At 38.2% G+C, this 22,814-nt stretch overlaps 2 protein-coding genes across 10 annotated transcripts in view; one reads left to right on the forward strand and one right to left on the reverse strand.

Moving 5' to 3' along the window:
• dock7 (dedicator of cytokinesis 7) overlaps positions 1–9,749 on the reverse strand; it is a 44,336-nt gene extending 34,587 nt beyond the window's left edge. For all 8 annotated transcript variants that reach the window (XM_087783769.1, XM_087783772.1, XM_087783771.1 and 5 more), the window contains exons 1-11: positions 9,617–9,749; positions 5,808–5,907; positions 5,145–5,320; positions 4,283–4,351; positions 4,080–4,209; positions 3,425–3,637; positions 3,270–3,355; positions 3,129–3,195; positions 1,690–1,839; positions 1,544–1,624; positions 919–1,081 (exon numbers count right to left, since the gene is read on the reverse strand). In XM_087783769.1, coding sequence (XP_087639895.1) covers positions 919–1,081; positions 1,544–1,624; positions 1,690–1,839; positions 3,129–3,195; positions 3,270–3,355; positions 3,425–3,637; positions 4,080–4,209; positions 4,283–4,351; positions 5,145–5,320; positions 5,808–5,907; positions 9,617–9,654 — 1,273 coding nt within the window. In that variant the 5' untranslated portion in view covers positions 9,655–9,749. The remainder of the gene's footprint in view (positions 1–918; positions 1,082–1,543; positions 1,625–1,689; positions 1,840–3,128; positions 3,196–3,269; positions 3,356–3,424; positions 3,638–4,079; positions 4,210–4,282; positions 4,352–5,144; positions 5,321–5,807; positions 5,908–9,616) is intronic.
• Positions 9,750–11,198: 1,449 nt separating this feature from the next.
• On the forward strand, positions 11,199–22,377 carry atg4c (autophagy related 4C, cysteine peptidase). Of its 2 annotated transcripts, XM_087783778.1 has the most exons (11): positions 11,199–11,336; positions 11,420–11,542; positions 12,439–12,522; positions 12,864–13,091; positions 15,784–16,108; positions 16,772–16,842; positions 17,003–17,202; positions 18,489–18,567; positions 19,255–19,331; positions 19,702–19,821; positions 21,622–22,377. In XM_087783778.1, the coding sequence occupies exons 2-11, from the start codon at positions 11,467–11,469 to the stop codon at positions 21,775–21,777; spliced, it is 1,416 nt and encodes a 471-aa protein (XP_087639904.1). In that variant the 5' UTR covers positions 11,199–11,336; positions 11,420–11,466; the 3' UTR covers positions 21,778–22,377. The 2 variants fall into 2 exon arrangements, with proteins under 2 accessions (XP_087639904.1, XP_087639905.1); XM_087783779.1 differs by lacking the exons at positions 19,702–19,821; positions 21,622–22,377 and adding an exon at positions 19,420–19,695.
• The last annotated feature ends 437 nt before the right edge of the window (positions 22,378–22,814 follow it).

The following is a 22,814-nucleotide window of genomic DNA, read 5'->3' on the forward strand; positions in this document are numbered from 1 at the left end:
TTTTACATTACAATCCAAAAAAACCAAAAGCCAATTTTTAGTTTCTTGCGCAGGTTCTAACGCGAGGAAACAACTGCACATGACAACCAGAATTGTCGGCGGTCCAGGTTTAGACCTTATAACTGCATTTAACTGTAACTTCGGTATCCTTTACACTTTTCTTTTTGTACTATAAAGCTTTTAAAAAATGAAAAAAAAAAATGAAATTCTACAGATCAGGGTTAATTAAATGCTGTCAAAATTATTTTCACAGAAAGAATTGGACTAAATCCTAAATCCTAAATCCTTATTTTTGTGCAGAATAGATATATAGGGAATGATGGATCAGAAAATAAGGAAGGTTAAAGTGCTGATAACCTCTGGGTCAGTTGACTGATTGAGCACAGAGGTAATATGTATAGAAACATTTACTTTTTAACAGCAAATAAAGTGAGGTTTGACATTCAACACTAACAATGTGACAGAACCTGCGGCTGGCTCTACTTGCAAGAGCAAATGGAGAGATTGACTGAAGTCAAACCTGATATCAAAGATAAAACTTGTCCTAAATATTCATGCGGATAACAAACCGTGAGAGCAAAGGTCAGAAAAAAACCCTGAGCAACCTAAAAATAGCACATGAGAAAAATCAATGAGTGGATTTTTGTGTTTGAACATTTTGGCTTTGTTTGATTTTGTTGCAGTGTTTTATCAGTGGACAGTTGTTTTAAGATAAAGATCCAGAGTCTCGCTAATATTTTGACACGAGCACAAGTTCTGTGCGTGACCAGCAGCCCTCCGTGACCCTCGCATTCACATCCATGTGAGCGACACATTGTAAACAACAACCCCCCCCCAAAAAAACGGGTGCTGCACAGTCTGGCGGTGCAAAAAAAAGAAGAAGCTAAAAATAGACACACACAAAAGTAAATATGGCACCTGAGAGGCTCATCTCCAGCTCGGTGTCTCGCTCAAGACTTCCTGCGCTGTTCACGATGTTCATCAGATGGATGGCGGTCCAGGCGAAGGGCATTCGGTACCGACCCAGACGTGTGCAGAACTGCTCGGACTGACCGCGGAGCTTCTCCAGTTTCTCCTTGTTCTGAAAAAGAATATAAACAAATCGTTTAAAACGCCTGACCTTGTATCGAATAGATACATTTGAAAAATGAACCCCTAAATGTGTTGCAATATCAACTTTTCTATAATATATTTTGATTTCTTTCATGAATTTCTTCAAATCCAGTACATAATTCTTAACGTAGAGTAAACACTATAAAATGTAATGGTCTAATGCAAGAAGAATAAGTTAAAGTTAAGAATTTACATCAATTAATTTATGTTTATTAAACATGTACATACATTTATACAAGTGAAAAAATAAGTTTCATATCTCAATCGTTCGCGGATTGGGATGAGCTAAATGTACAAAACTTTTGATATTTATAATCATGTATTATAAGTTTGATAGAAAAAGTCACTATAATGTAGTCAGGATTAAAGTGATATATGACAGTATGGATCATACAGTGCTTTTCTTATTTAATTCAAGTTAAAAATGCACCTTTGCAGCATCCGACTCTTTGAAGACCATGTAGGGCTCGGCACACTCGCCGATGTCTCCCTGCTGCAGAACCTTCTCCAGCTGAGAGGATAATACGAGGTCGTTAGAGTTCATAGAGAGAACATCAGGTTGTGGAGCAGACATACCTTGATGACCAGAAAGACATCCTGCGAAGGATAGGTGATGGAGAAAATGGCCGAGCGAGCCAGGGTGGAGATGGCCGCTGTCTGAATGTGAGGACGCAACATCCCTTTCGTCTGCTCCGAGTTGAGGTCGAAGAAAAAGTTCTCGGAAATCTACGTGAAGTGAACAAAAAGCCAGTTATTATTTCATAATGTCTGGATTGACACAGGTTTACGAACATAAATAAGTAAGAGACAAGTGACTAAATGACAGCCATGTAAAATAATATGGCTTTTCCAGAGCCACTCACAACTAAGTATCAGAACAGCAGCTCCCTCTAGCGTTCATCAGCTCAACTGTCATGAAGAGAGTAATATAAAGAGGTTGGAAAACTATTTTAAACCATTTCCACCAAATTAAAATTCACTTAGAGCCACAAAATCATTCCATTGCAAACTTGATGATAATGTAGAGATTATTTTTTTTTATATATTAATATTGGATTTAATTAAATTGTAAATCACATAAAAATTGAAACAAAACCAGTCTCTATGTCCACACAGTTTGTCAATGAAAAAAAACTTTATTTTTTTATTTTTTTAATCTTGTTGTTCAAAGGAAAACATTTCCTCAGAATACAGAAAAACAGAATACCCATAAATCAGTGGATTACTGTTGCTATAGAGACACATTACAACTACTATAAATTAATACCCCAGTTTGTGATTAAGGAAAACATTATCCAAAAAAAAGCGTATTTTCAAGATAGCCGATATAAAATTATTATAAAAACCCTACATTATTAGCATCTTTATAAGCATGACTATGTAATAGCATGACCACTTACGAAACAACTGCCTAATTACACATTAGAATCAAATCTATACATTAGTGGTTCATCTAAAATGTTCACAATCATCACTTTTCAAGGGCAACATTTAAAAGTTAAACACAGTGTTTATCTTGTAAGCTTCATGATGACAGAAAGAAAATCAAATTAATGTGGTGCTTTTTATTTGTTGATTTATTTAGTGTTCACTTCTACAAGACACATTTTATTTAATGTTTAATATTTTCAACTTGAACCTTCCCTTTAGCCTAATGTATGTATAAGTCATGTATTATATATATTATAAAATAATAATGTGTATTTTTTCCATTTTATTGTATTAATATTTTATTCGGTATCGCACACCATCACAAACATATTCTGGGATGTTTTTACAATACTAGCAAAAAAGGGGTTTCGGATTCTGCCGCTACAGATTTTGAAAAAAAAGGCAAAATGTGAACATGTTGTTCAGTTCTTGACCTTATAAAATATTTCAGTCGGAGTAAGCAGCAGCTACGCACGTGAGCCGTCATCACAGATCAACGTGGACGTGCAGCAGATGTGAACTAGTTACCACTAAAAAAAAATCTTGTACAAATTCCAACCACAGAAATGAGCGGAAAACTGTACCTTTTTCTTTTCCTTGACATCGTACAAGGCCAGACTGGCGAATATTGGCTCGATTTCAATCTCAAACCTTTGAACGAGAGAATGACGGGTGAGGAAGTGGGTCAGATCTGAGCTCGCACTAAAAGGCATCGGAGCACTTACTTCAAGGACAAGCACTTGACAAGCAGCCGCTGGCCAAAGTGCTCTTTGGGTACTTCAGGCACACAGTGGCGCTCGATGGGCTCCTCCTACACAACAAGACGAGCACATTTCAGATCAAATTCAAGCAGCGATTGTGCATCGGTGTTCAAGCGGACCTCGTCCAGGGCGGGGTGCAGGGCGAACAGTTCTCTGTGGCGGCTGGTTTTGCGCTGGTCCTCGTTGTGGCGGTCGATGTCCTCGTTGGGGGCTCGGTCCAGCAGGTGAGGAAGGAGGACGTCGGGGAGAGAGTTTTTTAAGTCGAATATGCTGCAAGCCCAGCTCCCCCGGGGGGTGTCGTCTATAGACATGGACCTGCGCTTGAGGTCGTCCTGGAGAAACAAAAACAAAAACACTGATAAATACTTCATCATCAAGGCAATTTTGACTTGATTTCCAAATGAGTTAGGAATTGAAGGAAGTAACTTTGCAGCTGCTTTCTATTTAATTGTTGTTTATACCCCCCCCCCCCACATTTCTGTATTGTGTAGAACTGTACTGAAGTTTATTGTTGTTGATATATTTCTTATTATTTAATCGATAATTTAGTTTTATTATTTTGTATTATTATATTTAATTTATTACCATTTCAGTTTATTTTTATTATTTATTTCAACTTGTTAGATTAGAATTGTATTGTTGTTTTTTCCAGTATCGTTTTTATTCCTTTATTTTTTAAGTACATTTTTTAGTAAATTCCCTAAACTTGGGGAGATTAAAGTTACATATTTATTGTCATTATTACTATTATTATTAATAATCCGGCTCAAATACCTGATCATCTTGGTAGCTGCTGTTGTCCGGCGACTCGTCGGCCTCAAACACCTGCTTCGGCAAACCTTTCTGTCGCTCCTTCTGCTTGTCCAGGGTGTTCGGGTTAAAGCCTGTTCCCAGTTTGTGGTACCTGGAGGCACAGAACGACAGTCAACGCTCAATATCACGAGGCAACACTGAACAGTTTCTGCCGGTGATCTTACTTCCTGTTGACGACGGCCCAGTCCTCCGTGTAAGACCGAACACAATCTCTGACGTGAGTGTCCGTATCACTGCCGTGGTGGAAATATAGAGAAGAAAACAACATTTAAACTGCAGACAAGGGCTTGATTAGAATCATCATTTTCATAATAACCATGAAAAGGGGTTTTAAGCAAATAAATAAACTCTCATTTAGAAAGAAAGGAATACATTTTTCCTCTTTAAAAGAATATATGCATTAATAAATACACTTTAAATCCGTGGTCCGCAATGCATTTGATGTCGGCTCACACAGAAAGAGAATTTTTTTTTAATTATTTCAGTATTGATTTTACTGTCGAAAAGCTGCTTAATATTGAAAAAAAACAGCCAGGATTTTTTCCAAAGTCATATTGTAATTTGACTCTTGACATGTTCAGATGCTATTTCGTGAAGTTTACTATAAGCAAAGAAGTGAAAAAGAATAAAAGAAAAACTCTATATTGGACCAATTTGTTGCAGAGAAACCAGAAGAGGGCTTCTGCTGATTCAGCATTACGGTGAGATGTATTTTTATAGACTTACGATTGTATTACGATACTGTTTTATCTGTTGAAATAAGACAGACATTAAACTGGTCTGTTATCCGAAAAAAGTCTGTACATCACTATTAAAAAATGTATTGGTCGGATTTCAACCAGGAAGTCAATCTTGGGAAAATCCAGTAGTTGAAGAAAGAAATATAAACGACTACAACGAAGTTAACAAGGAAAATTGGGAGATTGTTGCATGAAAAGTAAATATAATATTATACAATAACAAGTGTTTATTTGATTTAATGGCAGCAGAAATATCAACAGAGAAGGTCATCACACTGGTCCTCACCCTTCTTCTGGGACGGCTGGGGTGACGGTACGACACTCTCTGGGTGTGTAGATGACCTCGATATCATCGGGAGGAAACTCTATCAGGTCTCTCAGGGGACCCGACTCCACGATGGGAGGGTGAGTGATGAGGTATTCCTCAAAATCCACCGGCTCTACTGCCTCCGTCAGCGGAACCTGGAAAGAGGAAACACTAACTTAGAAGGAATGTTTCCGACATCATCCTCTTCCAGATATATAAAAAAGGGGGTTTACGAAGATTCATGTGACTGTTTTTTCACTCCCAAAAATAATCACCATGTTTAAAACTTTATTTATACGTTAACTACAATGATAAATGAGAGACAGTCATACATCTGATTTTCTTATAACCAAAAAGTTTAGATGGGAAACATCTATCGTGTTATATAATCTTTACATTAGGAAAGCTCTGTGGTGTGTTGCTGTGGTGCAGCTAAAGGAACAGTGAGTTAACTGAGGACGAGAGGATACAGTCTACTCCAGCAGCTTTTATTTTATTGTTATTTATTTTGGCTTTAAGTTCTATACATTCAACCAAAGGAGAGTGGAATCCTATGGTGAGATGAGAGTATCTACTTCCCACCAGGACGGTTTATAATGTTATTTGAGGTGAGGTTGAAAGGTCGGAACTGAAGGAACTCACTGTGTTGGTTGTCGTGGCTCCAGCGGCGAGGTTTTTGAAGAGCTGGGGGGAGCCTCCATACTGACCAGCGATCTGCTTCCTGACCTCTGCTGCCACAGTCCTGCGAGCAGGAAGGACGAAGAAACGGTGAAAAAAAACAACAACATTCAAACAATTTTCAAAAATTTAAAATACATCTAGTTCTGCAAATTTAACTCAGACTTAATATACAAGTGTATAATGAAAACAAAGTTTAATACATTCATTCAAATAATAGCATATGAGCGCCACCTTATGGGCTGAGCAGGCAAAACACATTTCACCAAGATGAAAATCCACATGATATCATGTACTTGTGGTTACAGTGACATAAACCGTTTATAAATACTATTGTCAGATTCTAGTAATAAACTATTTCCTTTTTATATCTGTCTAAAAATGAATGGTTAATTGTTTGGCGGGATGCAGCAAAAACACTTGTGATAGCGAAACAATAAGGATGTAAAAGATGCAAATTAAAGTTTCCTGGTGATAAAGAACACAGCAGTTTAACATAAACGATTCAAGATGGTTGACGGATGTTTATTAGTCAATAATAAAGCATCAGAGAATTGATGGTTCACTTATGTACTGTGCTCATTCACAGGTGAAAGAGAAACAATTCAACTGTTGAACCCGACTTGACTTTCATAAAGAAGAAACAATGAGAACTGTTAAGAAATAACACTGATTCTAAACATCACTCAGTGGTGAATATAAATAGTCTGTATAAAGAATGTCTAAAAAAGAGGCAAATAAGTTCACATTCTTGTCATTGATGTTATTCTATTCATTCCACATCTAAATCTGTAAGAGACTCTGTTCTTCTCAGACGAGGGGAGATTACAATAGATCAAGGGCCAGAACAAGTCATAATAACTGTATAAGGATCAGCATTTTAGGATTAATGAGGTGAGCAGCTGGAGGTGAGGAGGAAGATCTGGACAGAATAAGAATCACACAGCAATGATGTAAAGAACCCGCTCTTCTCCTCAATGAACATTGGAATTGTACAGTTGAAATATGTGTATTTTATTTGATCAACTTTAGTGCATTTACAAGCTCAATTGTATATTCTATAATTCTCATGAAAATAGAAATAAATTAATAAATCAGTTTCATGAAGTTCATCTTCGTCTTTTAAATAAACAAATATGTAATTAAACAAAATAAAGAAAGAAATTCCGTGTCCCATAAAATCGTTACGAAAACTATGCAAGTGTATCGAAATATATTGTATCGTGAGATGAATGTATTGTATTGTAAGCTTAACATATCCTACCGTACTGTATAGTGAGCTATAATATATATATATATATATATATATATATCGTATCTGAGCTGATCGTATCGCATTGTATCGTTTCGTGTTCTGAGTGTATCGTATTATGAGCTGATCGTATCGCATTGAATCGTATCGTGAGCTGAATCTATCGTATCGTGAGCTGATCGTATCGCATTGAATCGTATCGTGAACTGATAGTATCACATTGAATCATATCGTGAACTGATCGTACCACATTGAATCATATCGTACAATGAATGTATCGCTTTGAATCGTATCGTGAGCTGAAATGATCGTATCGTGAGCTGATCGTATCACATTGAACCGTATCGTGAACTGAAATTATCGTATCGTGAGCTGATCGCATCGACTCGTACCGTGAACTGAGTGTATCGTATCGTGAACTGATAGTATCACATTGAACCGTATCGTGAGCTGAAATTATCGTATCGTGAGCTGATCGCATCGACTCGTACCGTGAACTGAGTGTATCGTATCGTGAACTGATAGTATCACATTGAACCGTATCGTGAGCTGAAATTATCGTATCGTGAGCTGATCGCATCGACTCGTACCGTGAACTGAGTGTATCGTATCGTGAACTGATAGTATCACATTGAATCGTATCGTGAGCTGAATCTATCGTATCGTGAGCTGATAGTATCACATTGAATCGTATCGTGAACTGATCGTACCAAAGTGAATCATATCGTACAATGAATGTATCGCATTGAATCGTATCGTGAGCTGAATGATCGTATTGTGAGCTGATCGTATCGCATTGAATCGTATCGTGAGCTGAATCTATCGTATCGTGAGCTGATCGTATCGCATTGAATCGTATCGTGAACTGATAGTATCACATTGAACCGTATCGTGAGCTGAAATTATCGTATCGTGAGCTGATCGCATCGACTCGTACCGTGAACTGAGTGTATCGTATCGTGAACTGATAGTATCACATTGAACCGTATCGTGAGCTGAAATTATCGTATCGTGAGCTGATCGCATCGACTCGTACCGTGAACTGAGTGTATCGTATCGTGAACTGATAGTATCACATTGAATCGTATCGTGAGCTGAATCTATCGTATCGTGAGCTGATAGTATCACATTGAATCGTATCGTGAACTGATCGTACCAAAGTGAATCATATCGTACAATGAATGTATCGCATTGAATCGTATCGTGAGCTGAATGATCGTATTGTGAGCTGATCGTATCGCATTGAATCGTATCGTGAGCTGAATCTATCGTATCGTGAGCTGATCGTATCGCATTGAATCGTATCGTGAACTGATAGTATCACATTGAATCATATCGTGAACTGATCGTACCACATTGAATCATATCGTACAATGAATGTATCGCTTTGAATCGTATCGTGAGCTGAAATGATCGTATCGTGAGCTGATCGTATCACATTGAACCGTATCGTGAACTGAAATTATCGTATCGTGAGCTGATCGCATCGACTCGTACCGTGAACTGAGTGTATCGTATCGTGAACTGATCGTATCGCATTGAATCGTATCGTGAAGGCCCGGCGTTCAGCCATGGCAGTGGCCGCTGATGTGCGTGAATAGATTCCCAGGGAGGCAGCGGCAGCAGCAGTATGGTGAGCTGAACGCATCATATTGTGATCAACTGTCAGACTAGTATTACTACAGCCTTGTATTACTACAGCCTTCTTCCCACCAAGATGGTTTATAATTGTATCTAAAGTGAGCTCTGCCTCCTCCCTAGGATTGCATTGGAATTCCTCTGGGAACTCTGGTTTCTTCCCACAGAAATGAAAGATGAAACCAGCTCCATGTTATGATGCGAGGCGTGTAGGCAGGAGATTGAACAGGGATAAATCCAGGAATGAAATTTCAGTTCATGTTTAATAGACAAAGTTAGTGATAAATGTCTGATGATCCAAGTCAAAGCACTTTAATTTTCAATAACAAAAAACATTTATTTATTTTTTAATCTGAATGTGATGATGCATCTGACAGTAAAGCACTGAGCCCCTTTGTTAAAGCGATTACTTGTGGATGTCTGACGGGAGGATAAAAGATTAAAACCATCACTGCTCGAGTGTTGCGTCCACTCGTCCCTTTAAAGGAAAACAAGTGGAGTTCAGTCCTCATCCATGTTAGCCGCAGCACTGCTAGCTGCTCTAATTAACGGTTACACTTTACTGCAACTATACGTGTCAATGCGCGGCGAGACGTGAAGAAAGTAGTTCTCATCCCCTGTGTGAAGTGTGTGTGAGGTTGTGTGTGTGTGTGTGAGGTTGTGTGTGTCGCGGTGACGTGTGTGTTCGCTCCGGAGAACAGTGTGTGTAGCGTTGTGTTGATGTCTGTCTGGGTGGGTCTGAGCATCTCTCGCCGACGCGGCTAACAAACAGTTAGCAAGCCTGTCTGGGCCTCCTCGCCTCGGCTCCCTCCGCCGCTGCTCAGACATGGAGGCAGCGGAAAAAGGGGCGACGGTTCCCCGCAGAGGCTCGTCCGGAGCTTACCTGCTGATTTTCTGAGCGAAGGCCCGGCGTTCAGCCATGGCAGTGGCCGCTGATGTGCGAGAATAGATTCCCAGGGAGGCAGCGGCAGCAGCAGCACTCACTACAACCACAGGGAGAACAGGGGAAAACTGGAGTATGGGATCTTTGCCGTAATGACGGTGTGGGCGCGCAAGAGATCACACCCCTCGAAAAGATCCTGCGCGTAGAACACATGTGCTGTATTACGATAAAAGATACCAATATTCTTGTTTATACTTCTTGATGAACACGAGAATAATTTAGATTCAATTTGAAATTAAATTGATGGATAAGATGCTGGGTCATCGGCAAAATACTCTTAGTAGAGTTTAAACCTCCCTCGGTTGCACATGTAAAGTAACTTAAATAAAAAATATATAATATATCTATCTATAATATAAAAAGTGGTGTTAAATGGAAAGAATAATATTGGCTAAAAAATACATTGAATTAAATTAAATATATTTCTATAGTGTATTTTTCCATTGCGCCGTTTTCCCTACTTTAGTAGGAAAAAGTTATGTCAAATCTAGATGTTTTTTTTTTACCAATATTTTCATTTTCATCTCCAATGTTTGTTTTGGTTTTCGGACATTTTCTTTTAAATGTCAATTTAAGCTGGTACTATTTAAGCCCATCGTACACACAGATAATGGTCATTGTTGAAACCTATCTTAATTTCAATGTTAAGTTTATTTATTTTAAATAATAAAAGGCAAAAAAGCACAAAAGATAAAACAAAGAAAAACACATATACAAAACTTTTCTGAAATACTTTTGTGGTGAAGTATTTAAGCAGGCCCGGTTAACAAAAATAAAAATAGACAGAGTAGAAATGGAAAGAAATTATTAAAACCTGTCAATAAGAATTTGAGGGCCAAAATCAGTCATACAGTTTGGAATCAAAGTTTTTACTGCTACACATGAATAGAAAATAAAAATAAATATGCCATCCACCACAGTTGATAAAAAAATATAGCTAAATAATATAACAAGATATGTCTTTGATTGGCTTTTAATTCTATACATTTTAATAGTTTTTACTATCACGCATTTTACGAATCTTGACGCTGGGCTATTTTAAATATGTATAAAGTCAGGTCTTTATTTTTAGATTTACAGCCCTTAAGTGTAGAGATGGAGGCAGAAGGCGTGTTATAAATAATACACAATTAGAGTGGCTTCACCAGCGTAGACCGAGCACGCTTGCTTTGTCTTAAGATAACTAACACGCCAAGCGGGGCGTACCCAAAAATAACGGATTACAATAGTAAACACCGCCCGCTGGGGCTTCATCGGTCATCATCTTTAACACCCCCCATTCACTCGCCCACGTACGCAACCAATTTTTACCCGAACGAGTTCTGTCAAAAATAATCACATGTTTAATATAGAGACGGTGAAGCTTCTTAATGGTTATACTAGTTACAATATGTATATTTTTTAACATATTAGTGATGAAAACAACCATTTATTTTAATGCTTTTACAATTCTCTTCTGGCAGAAATCCTTCGTTGTCACGTGAGTCACCAGATCAGGTGACTCACAGTGCGACTTCCGCTTTAGTGTAAACAGTGTCAGCGCAGTGTTGTGTTGTGTTGTGTTGACTTTTACACGCAGTTGTCAAGTCCGTGTGGGACTATTGTGAAGACACGACCTGAGGATGTGGCTCTGGGAGTGAACACGGCTCTGAAGAATAAGGTAGAGTTCCAAGGATCACACTAGTTATGTCACAAACGAGCGTCAGGACTAAGTTTGGAGTGTAAATGTCTCGTGTTCACTAGCGGTGCGTGTGTGACGATGGCATGGGTTTCATCCCTTTCTGGTCCAAATGGAGGATAAAGGAAGCGACGAGGTGGAAAGACTGAAGACGAAGGTCTTGTCTGTGTGGCACAATGTCAAGTACAGTAAGTGATTTTCTTAAGGGAAGTGAGATTAAGTGGTTTAGGCTTTTGTTTGCTCAAGAGTTCCTTTTTTTTCCTGTAGTCAGACGAAAAACATTCAATATCGACTCTTGCTCTGGTGATACATTATCGCAGAGATAAGCGTGTTGACCTGGTTCTTAACACCACTTGAATGGCAGAAAGATGCATTAAAACACAATTGTTGCATGCTTTTATACTCGATACAACAATAATACAACAACGACACAATGAAGTTCTTGTTTGAATACATGATTCTTAAATGTCCCTTCTTGTTTATAGTTGCTTTATTTAGTAAGTAAGCTCTATTAGAAAGGCGCTATATAAATAGACATTATTATTATTATTATTATTATTATTATTATTATTATTATTATTATTATTTGTACATGTATCTTATCCAGCCTTACACCCCAGCTCGGGCTCTGAGGTCTGTGGATCAGAATCTACTGATGGTTCCACGCACACGGTTCAGGACCAGAGGAGAGAAATCCTTCCAGACTGTTGCTCCTAAGCTTTGGAACGATCTTCTTCTTCCTCTGTGTTTGATGATCTACTGACTCCTTCAAGAAACATCTTAAGACATTCTTATTTGTTCAGGTTTTTCCTTGATTTTATGGAACTCCTGTTGTGTTATCAGTTTTATCTTGATCTTTAAAGTATATACTTTATTGAATATTGTTTTGATTGTTTAAGCGCTTTGTGACCCTGGTCTGGAAAAGCGCTATACAAATAAAAATGACTTACTTACTTACTTATTTAGTGGAAATAGATCAGAGCTAGTTCTTGACAACAACCTACAAACTGTAAATAATGCCTTTGTGTTAATAACAATAAGAGGGTTCTCCTCAACATTGTTGTGCTTCTTTTGTTCACTAAAGGTTGGGCTTGGAAAACGAAAACCTCCTTCAGCAGAAACTCCCCCGTGATTCTTTTGGGAAAGTGCTACCATTTCAAGGCAGAAGGTTTGAGCTCACACATGCGTCCCACTGAAACGACAAGTAGCACATTTGTGGTGTAAAAGGCATTTTTGGAGACAACATGGTTACACTGAATAACTTGATGTCTGGTCAATGTGCAACATGTACTGTTACGGCAGAAAGAAGTGACATCAGTAACAATTGTTCAAAAGTTATTTAAACAAGAATATGATCATGTAGATTTGGAGTCAGGTTTTACAAGTTTTACTTGCAAAAAATATTCTTTAAAATTAAAAGAATATATATAAATTATGGTTTCTTGAGTTGGACTTCAGTACTTTCACACTTAAATTCAGTACCTGGGCTGAGTCAAATTTTTGTTTCAGACGACGATGTTGACGAAAATTGCCATGAAGCCACCGATGAGGATTCCGCGATGGGGAACGTGGACTCTTTCCGAAAGGACTTCACCTCTCGGCTCTGGATCACCTACAGAGAAGCGTTTCCTCCTCTGCCCGGCTCCACGCTGACCTCCGACTGCGGCTGGGGCTGCATGCTGAGGGCCGGACAGATGATGTTGGCTCAGGCACTCGTCCTGCACTTTCTAGGGAGAGGTGAGTCACTCTATGAACTGCGTTTTAAAGGGTCAGCAGTGACCCTTGTGAGTCTTTTGGTCGCCTGATCCTTTGAAAAAAACCTACAGTGACATGGAGATGATGCCTTTTCCAGTCGATAAATCAATTCCCACACTTTGTCCTTATTCCCTCAGTCAATTAAACTGAGATTATCTCTTTGAAAATTAAACTTTTTCTTTTTTTCTTTTTATTAAATACTTCAAGATACAACCTCACTGGCTACTTGACTGTATTTATGCAATACTTGTGAGGTCAAAGATCATGTAGCAACTCAGTTTTGTTTTGTATTTATTTATTGAATTTAATACCTGTCTCTAAATATGACTTTTTCTTTCGCTTTTGTCACATTTGTGAGTATTTATTGACCCTTGAAAATGTTTCAGTGAATATAAAAAATGTTTTGAAAAAAAGTACTTCATATTCGATTTCAAAATAAATAAATAAAAGTTAAATAATTCATAATAACTTATTTTATTTATAAGGCGCATTTCAGGACACACAAGGACAACAAACAAATGTATTATAAAACAACAGTGCAAAATGCAAAAATATAAGAAAGATTAAAAGTTTATTAAAGGGAACAATAAAACAAGGACATTTTACAACAAGTGTTTACAGTGAATAAGCAAGTTTTATTTAATACAATCAAATAATAATTTTAGAATATTCAGTTTGATTTCTTTATTTTTTGCTTCATGGCCCTTCACAACAGCAATTGTATATAATGTGGCTCCTGGGAGAATTAAATGTCCACCACTTCTTCAGAAATAGAATAAAACTCCTACAGGTGAGGTTACAAAGCATTTAAGACATTTTTCAATTAATTTAGAATCTAACATATGAGCTTAATATAAGAAAAAACACATTTATAAAGTAGTCATGTGTAGAGTAAAGTAGATTTTCTTGACCAAAAGAAGGATCTGTGTCTCATCTTCTGACGTCGGACGCTTGGGTCAGACATCCAATGTTTGAGACATTTTTACTTCATTTTATTTCATATTTGTTTTATACAATTTATTAAATAGTGTAGTCAGATTTTCTCATCTAAACTATTTAGTTTCATCTGACTTTATATTTATTTTAGTTTGTTTTTGCACGTCAAAAATGAACTTTATCGCTGAACACTGAATGTGTCTCGCGAGTGAAAACAAATTGCTCTTGAAGTCAAACTAGTTGAAGAACCGAACATTAAAAGTCTCTTCCGTTCGCAGCAGAACTGCTGATTAAAGCGTAAGTGCAGATTTTGGAACAGACCGTTTCTGCCTTTTCTACTTTTCATTTTCTATTTTCTCATCACGGCACAGATCGGGCCGTTTCATTGACTCTATACGAGGCATTTAAGCGAGCCAACTGCTCACACCTCAGTGAGATCCATCAACTCTGAAGTGTCCTCCACTTTATGGGTCAGTGTAATGAGATGATTGCCATTTTAATGCAGCCATTTAGAAAACAGTGTTTGAAAGTGGCTCCTGTGTCAAGAGTAAAATATGTCACTAATGAAATACCTTCAGCTCTTGACTAACGGCCATTTAAGCACATTTATTGATCCATTTCACTTTGATTGACTTTGGATCAAGGTCATATTGCTAATGCCGAACACTCTGGCCCGGTTTATGGCCCAGGCCACTTCCACTCTCCCCGCCTTCAGCGCCCACCCTGTTTGTAAGGCGACGGTGTAATTAAAGTGAAATATTGGGACACTTAACGTAGTAATTGGGTGGAATGACACCGTGGAGGTGGCCGAGGCGCTCAAGGTTTTATCAATTTAAGGCAAAAACCTTTTTTTTAATTATTTCTCAAGTTATCAAAGACTTTCTGCTCTTAGTACTTATGTTCAAAGGGAACCGAATGAGGAGCTTTCAAGAGGGCGTTTTAATCCTTCACGTGTTCACTCTTTTACTCTTGTAAACTCTCAATGTTTTTGTTTCTTACCAATGGAGCCAAATACGGTTACAGGGTCTCAACAGCGTCATCAAGCGGTCAATAAATGCATTGCAGATACAACGGCTGTCATTTGTCAAGAAATAAAAACAATCGCTTACATTCCTACATACTTATAATGTTTTTCATATAATTTATTGTCATTAGTCGCTTCTAAATATGATTAAATTATTATTTTATATTTAATAATATCGATTTGAGGGTCGATAAATACTCGAAAAATTACAATACCAGAGGAAAAAAAAAGACATATTTAGAGACTAGTAATGAATGATAGTAATGCATATAAAGTAATATTGTTAGTTTCTATATGATCTTTGACCTCATGAGGGCCATGAATACAGTCAAAGGGCTACATGTGGCCCACGTCGGATCAAGATGGTACTAAATAAAAGGATAATAGTATCAATAAAATCATTCAAAGATGACTATAAATATATTATTATGTCTACATTTTAAATTAGTTGATTACATTCATGCTGTAATCATGACTAAAACAGTTTATTTGGTATTAAAAAATATATATACTTACATTTTTATTACCATTTAATAGTATATTTTAATTCTCAAGATTAGTAAATACTTTATTTTCTTTATAAATTTACATGCAGGATAATGACTGAAACTTCAAGCACATTTTTCTAAGCGTCACCTTCAAATATTATTAAAGTGAGAACATGAAAGTGAGAAAAGTTCTTCATTTATCTTTCAACTCACCCTCGTCCTTCAGAATGGACCTGGCCAGAGGCCATGAAGCTCCAGCCTCTTGACACAGAAACCCGGACCACAACAGCAGCCAAACGTCTGGTGGCGTCTCTGCCGGGTTTACAGGGCCCGTCTGGTGCTGCGTCGTCTTCACAGACGCCTCCAGCTCTGGGATCTGCTGAGGAGGCAGATCCACACATGAAGGAAATGTACCACCGGACTCTGGTGTCGTGGTTTGGGGACGAACCCAGTGCTCACCTGGGACTCCACAGGCTGGTCCACTTAGGGCTGATGATGGGAAGACAAGCGGGGGACTGGTATGGACCTGCTGTGGTGGCTCACATCCTCAGGTAGATCACATCCTCAGGTAGATCTTGAAAGAGAGACAATAAATGTGCATTTATAGTCAGAGTGAGTGAGTAGTTGTGTATGTTTAGATTTGATGGCAACAGTTCTATTGTTGAGAAGTAACCGGGTATGTTTATTAAACAATGACAGTGGAGATGAGACAGATTTCTTATACAGGAATCTTTACTTCATCACGTCACTAAAGATCATGTTACGTCATGCATTTACTGAGATTACAAATTATGCCAGGACTCCAAGAAAGCTCCAATTACAGACAAACCTTTCCTTCCTTGCAAAATGTTACGCAAAAGATTCAACAACTAGACTTTAGTTGGACCGGGAAGTTCGATAAACGCGCGAGTTACGTCAAAATAAAGCTTAAAAACTTCGGTGCTGAAATGTTATTTAATAGCAGTTGAATATTTATATTTCTTAAATACAGTGAACATTGACCAAAATACTTAAATTGAAGGGGAAAAAAAAGTTATTGTGTAGTTCTTATTCATCCTAGATTAAGTTTTAAAAACAACACAAGGTAACGTTTTTCTAAATCCCAAGTGTACAAGAATGGAATTTCTGAATGTAATTGAATAGATTTGGCTTTAGTTGCATCTTAGTGATGAATGAACCTCTTCTATGAGCCAAAAATCAATGTTCTCTTTCAGGAAAGCCATCGAAGAAGCGACAGACCCGGGCTTGACGGGTGTGGCAGCGTACGTCTCCCAAGACTGCACAGGTAAGGAAACTTAGGGAGAAACTCCACTTAATCCCTCAATATACATTATAAAGTGAACAGAGTATATGTTTTTAAAGTCAAACTGCTCTTGATAAAAGCTCGTGGGTCAGAGTTTCCTCACATCATCGCCTCACTGACCTTTCGTGTTATTGATCCGTAGTCTACAGCGCTGACGTGGTGGACTGCCACAGGGTGAAGAAATCAGGGCGACCAGAGACATCAGACCCCCCACCTTTGCTTCAGGACCCCCCGACAGCAGGAACCACAGGCAGTGTTCTGGACAGTCGCGCCGTCGTCATCCTCATTCCAGTGCGACTGGGAGGAGAGAAGACCAACCCCGAGTACTTTAACCTGGTGAAGGTGAGACTCATTAGATGTTAGTCCTTGATCCACCGTTTTTGTTTCTTACTGGAAGGTTAAGTATTTAGGATCCAGTGAGACATTATGTTCCAATCAAAAGATAAAGTTCTTCCACAGCGAGTTGCATCCTCCCTAGTCATTCCTATCATTTCATTTTCTTCCGTTTCTTTTTCTTTCTTTTTTTTTCTTGGTCCAAACATCTGTCCTCGCTAACTTAGTTTCCAAACGTCTCCACATGAGCCCCTGAAAAACACAGTTCTAATCCTGTCCTTTCTAGTCACTAAGTAGACACTAGGGCCAAATTCATTCACTTTTCTACTGCAATTTATGAGGAAGGACAAGAATACCTACGTTCATTTTCTCTGCTTGTGAACTTCAGATATAAATCTGATTTTCTTTTTCATTTACTAGTTTTGTAAGGTGATTTTTCATGTTTATCTTGAAACATTGATACATATAAATACATTAGATGAATAAACATCTCTATTATATAATTTATATCGTGTCAAGAACACATATTTGTGTGACGCAAGTGCCAGAGACGATTTGTTGATATCACAGCACAAAAAAAAACGACTATCAGTTCTTTCAAACTTAGCTAGTGGGATATTTGGGGCCCGTTAGGTGACAATCTGTGGCCCTATATTTTGTTGTTGACAAGGGACAAGCAAGTAACGCAAACTTTGTAAAACTTTTACAATGTTGGATGGTTGAGCAATTAAGATCATCACATCAAATGTTATCATTTATATAGGAATCAGTAAACACAACGCAATAATTGTTTATGGGGATTATAGTACAGAATTAAAAAAAAATTAAATGCATTTACATTGAATACAATTTCAAATTGTATTAATAAAATACAATAAAAGATAATTAAATACATGAGATTGGTATATACATTAAATGTATCCAAAATATTCATGATCTGGGTAGATTTTTGAGATACAAAACCCATAATAGACCCATAATAATCTAATAAAATTTTACCTTACCTTAATACATTGTAGTGAAGCCGCACAAAAATCCACAAAATGTAAATTAAAAACTTAAAAAAAACAGACCTGGTGGCCCCCTGGCCAGTTGAGTTTGTGACCCCTGATCATCCACGAGTTATCGTGGAAAACAAGAGGAAAAAATATGCATTTGATTTGAAAACGCCAGAGTAGTTTGTTCCTGTTCTTCATGTGAACAAACACATGATAATAAAGACACACACTGTTGAAAAAAATGCTAAAACTTCAATAACTTTTTTTTTTGCTTCTTGTTTATTCCCTGGACCACAGAACCTCCTGAGTCTGGAGTACTGCATCGGCATCATGGGGGGGAAACCCAGGCAGGCCTGCTACATCGTGGGATTCCAAGGTGAGTCTGTTCGTTCGCTGACAAACATCCCACGATTCCTCTTAATGTATTCCTGTTTGCACGAGCAAAACTGAGAGGTTGTGGAGCCGCGAGCGAGTGAGGCGCGCCTCACTTTATTCTCCGTGACCCGGGCCCCGGCCCCGGCCCATTCATCACAAGTAAAACCTTCCAAGTTGTGAGCCTGTAATTGATTTCCATAAGCGACACGCGTTCAATTCCTTCCCCAAAGTGAGCCACTCTTCATCACCTTCAGCAGCGGGGAGGAACCTTCAGTTGTACATCTTGGCAGTCAATATTTACGCATTTACATTTTTACCAATTTGAGATGCGGCGCCGGATGATGTCTAAATGACAAGCAATACATCCTCCCTGCCAGGCGGCCGCCTGCCGCCGCATTCATCATATGCAAATGTCGGCATATAATTGTGTGTTTGTAAAAGTAATCCCGCCCCCCCCGCGCACACACACCGGGAATTAAATGACGAGCGCTTTTCTTTGGCGGTTGCCGGTACATGTGATTATGCGGCGGTTTAATCCACTCGGGGTGGATATTAAAAAGCGCTAACCTTCTGGGAGGTGACGCGCCGCCGCCGACTTTCAGCTACTCTGCATAGAAATTGGAGAGAAGCCGTTTTTTCTAATAATCCAATGTTTTTGAATAACTTGTCTTTTGTTTTGTCCTTGCAGACGACAGCTTGATTTACATGGACCCTCATTACTGCCAGTCTTTTGTGGATGTCAGCACCAGTGATTTCCCGCTGCAGGTAATGTGGACGCTGCTGACTGAGGCCCCCGTAATGTGGATTTAATAGTTTTCTGTTAAGGGTATGAATCTTAAAGCTCCAATTACAGAGTCTTCATGTGCGGATTTATTCGCTGCCGGGGCCGTGCGGCGCCGTCACGTCGGAGAAATATGGCAAATACCGGATCAGATAGCGGCGGACTGAATATTTCAGGAGCCATACATAATAAAACCAGCACACATCTCCATACAGCAACTTTTGTTTTATGCCCGTACAGGCGGTGGTATACAATGTGACAACGCGGCGCCGCCGTGGATTTATGGACACGGTGACGGCTTTCATTCATCACCCGCTCAGCTCTGCAGATGTATTCTGTCTCTTTTTTGTCTAGTCCTATCACTGCCCCTCCCCGAAGAAGATGCCTTTCAGCAGGATGGACCCCAGCTGCACGGTGGGGTTCTACTCCAGGAGCGTCCAGGACTACGAGAGGATCCGTCAGGAGCTGTCCCAGGTGAGGAGGGCTCGAACGACGCTCACGAGGGAGGCCCAGTTCATGTTGGAACAATATGTCAAACATGGATGAACAGATTACAAAATTGTCACATAATATTGACAGATTTAATCAAATTATTTTGGTGATCTTTGATTAAATTTGATACGCATTTATTCTCGGGTACAATTGTGTAGTCAGAGGAAAAAAAGATGCATTAAAAAATAACAAAAACAATAATAATGAATTGAAATATTGAAAAAATAGTAACAAATAATTAAATAAAACCATAATTTAAATAATAATAATAATTAGTAAAAATCATGTAATACAATTAACTAAAAAATGAATAAAATCTGAACGACCTCTAGAGATCCACAGTCCAATGAATTATTCCCACAATCATAAATGCTTTGGATCATCAAGATCGGTGCCACAGCTACTTAAGCAAATGAAAACTAATGATACTAGTGGAAATCGACTCTCTAATTAGCCTTAGCAAAAGTTGCTCACTGTGTATCTGGTGTTATGAAGGTTTCTGCCAGAAATAAAAAAAATCAGCGTTAATTCCCTGAAGAGATAAAATACCTTATATAAAGTCAGAATGTTGCTTCTGCTGTTTGACTTGTCATTGGACAGTTTTACTTTGCAGTGGCAACAAGTGGGTCAGATGTTGTTTTTTAAAATGTTCTGCTCAACATGTTGATCTTTCATTCATCAAGTATAATTCTGCCTTTTAAACACCAAGTTATGTTCATCTTCTTCTTGATAAACCTGATAATCATTGTTAACTTTGATGATTTCTATGCAATTTAAAATGTTGTTTTTGTCACAATACTTTCATGTTGGCCCTTCAAAATCCAGAAATAAAAAAAAAACTGCATATATTAAAAGTGAACCTAAAATAAACGACCTACATCACCTACATTTATACTGACTTCCCTTGTGTTAGCATGTGGCTAATCAGAAGAACGTTTGTGTTTTCAGTTTATTATAACCGTTTGATGGGGTTTTATTTTGTAATATATGGTGTTTTGTCTGAAGTAATATTGGCCTAAGACTCTTGACACATCAATGTGCTTGTTTGAGTCAAGATAAAAAACCTCTGAACTAATAAAAATGAGTGAAACCAGTCCACATTGCAAAACCCTTTTGGAACCCCTGTCATACACTCAGCAAACAAATGTATTTCCCTAAATAATTCCATCAAAATAAGAAATAATGAAATGTTAACTGCTTTGGTGATAAAGCATACTGTTAGTATGTGTTTTTGGAATAACATATCACATGATCAAGATGTGCAACGACGTGTCAGGAGTCAGAGTTGAGTGTCCCGTCTGATAAATTCACATGTTTTTCAAAATAAAACATGTCTAAGACTTAATTATCATTACCAAGGAAATGTTTTGAATCATTGATTGCATCTGTGTGACTCGATTCAATATATTTCTGCTACTTTATGGACCTGTGACTTAAAATTGTTCACGATAAATCAACTTTACATCGTGAATTATTATTCCTTGCTGCCAATCATAAGTATTATTGTATTCGGATAATGGTAGTTTTCTCTGGCAATGTGCATTAATTTTTACCATTAATGTAATTTATTTATAAATAAAAGCTGAGAAATAGTCTGTGCTCGTTTCAATGCATCATTTAACCACGAGGTGGCAGCATTCAACCGTGAAACTGACTCATCCTCACAAGACAAAGCTCTTCTTCAACGCTATTATGTTCTCACTTTCCAAGTCAAGACTATTTAAAAGAAACGTTTCTTGAACAGAAAAGGTTGTGAAAAATTCATTATTTTTCTGCTTTCAGGTGCTGCAGCCGACGGCGAGAGAGAAATACCCGGCGTTCACGTTTGTGCAGGGTCACGTCAGAGATCATGTGGCGGCCCCTGAGAAGAGAGAGTGGCCCTTCATCCATGACCCTCGAAGAACCATCACCACAGCCGGGGACTTTGTGCTTCTTTGACTCTGGGACTACGTCCGACCAGCGACTGAGAAACTGTTCCTCAAAACTTGAAAGTGCTTTGTGCCTAAAAGTCTGACTTTGTTGTTGTTAATTTTGAAAATCCTGTCGCTGTTTTAAAACGACACAAATATAGCACAGTTTTTTAAAACTGCAACATGTATTCATTTTAACTCACTGTTGTGATGACTAAGGGGCGACCACGATTTTTTTGAATCAATCAATGTCACATCAACTTCATTTTCTGCCCTTTAGGGACTCTGAGATTTAAAAAAGAAGATTATGATAATGAAGTTTTTTTTATTTTTTAATCAATAGTTTATATCAACTGCTTCGTATCATTTCTCTAATGAATGTGAATATTTCATATTACCTGCTGCCTAAATAGTCAATCCATCAAAATCATTTTTTTTGCTCACATGTTACGTTTCTTTAAAAAACATTTCTTTGCTAGTTTTCTAAATTGTGGAATTATTTTAGTGCAGACGCACTGTTTCAACCCTCGACAGTCCAGCGTCTCAGCAGAAACTGCTCCAGTCTGACTGGAGTTGAGAATCTTCTCTGCTGGTTTAGGCAATAAAAGTGTTTCCTGCACAGTTTCAATCATTTGTTGCGTCAACTATTAAAGAAGTTGATCCTGACGATCCTCCAATTTAGCTCACTTGGTTACCAGGTGTTTGTCTGCTCGCCAACCCGAGACTTCAGGAACCCAGTGTCTGTCCAGCTCCAACTTTAGTCTCTTGCTTCAGAAGTCAATAAAGTTTTACCTTACCTTACCTTAAGTACTTTCCAATTGTCCGGCACAGACCCCGAACAACTCAGCACCCTGATCATCACAGGTTCAGTACTGAAACTATCATGCCTGTTTATGACCCTGGTCTGGAAAAGCGCTATATAAATAAATATTACTTACTTACATTTAACACTTGTTAATAAGTATAAACCAGTGACATGTGCTGAGGTTCTTGTTTGGTGAGGCACTGACTCCTTTAGTGTCAGTTTTACAAGTATATAAACCCAAAAAGGGAAACTTATTCATT

The sequence above is a fragment of the Callionymus lyra genome, chromosome 2, assembly GCF_982586985.1.
Source record: "Callionymus lyra chromosome 2, fCalLyr1.hap1.1, whole genome shotgun sequence".
In the NCBI taxonomy this organism is placed as follows: Eukaryota; Metazoa; Chordata; class Actinopteri; order Syngnathiformes; family Callionymidae; genus Callionymus; species Callionymus lyra.

Coding starts and splice junctions, on each gene's coding strand:
- atg4c (XM_087783778.1), top strand. CDS start 11,467: ATGGAGGATAAAGGAAGCGACGAGGTGGAAAGACTGAAGACGAAGGTC. Junction 12,523..12,863: donor CTACCATTTCAAGGCAGAAG/GTTTGAGCTCAC, acceptor TTTTTGTTTCAG/ACGACGATGTTGACGAAAAT. Junction 19,822..21,621: donor TCCGTCAGGAGCTGTCCCAG/GTGAGGAGGGCT, acceptor TTCTGCTTTCAG/GTGCTGCAGCCGACGGCGAG.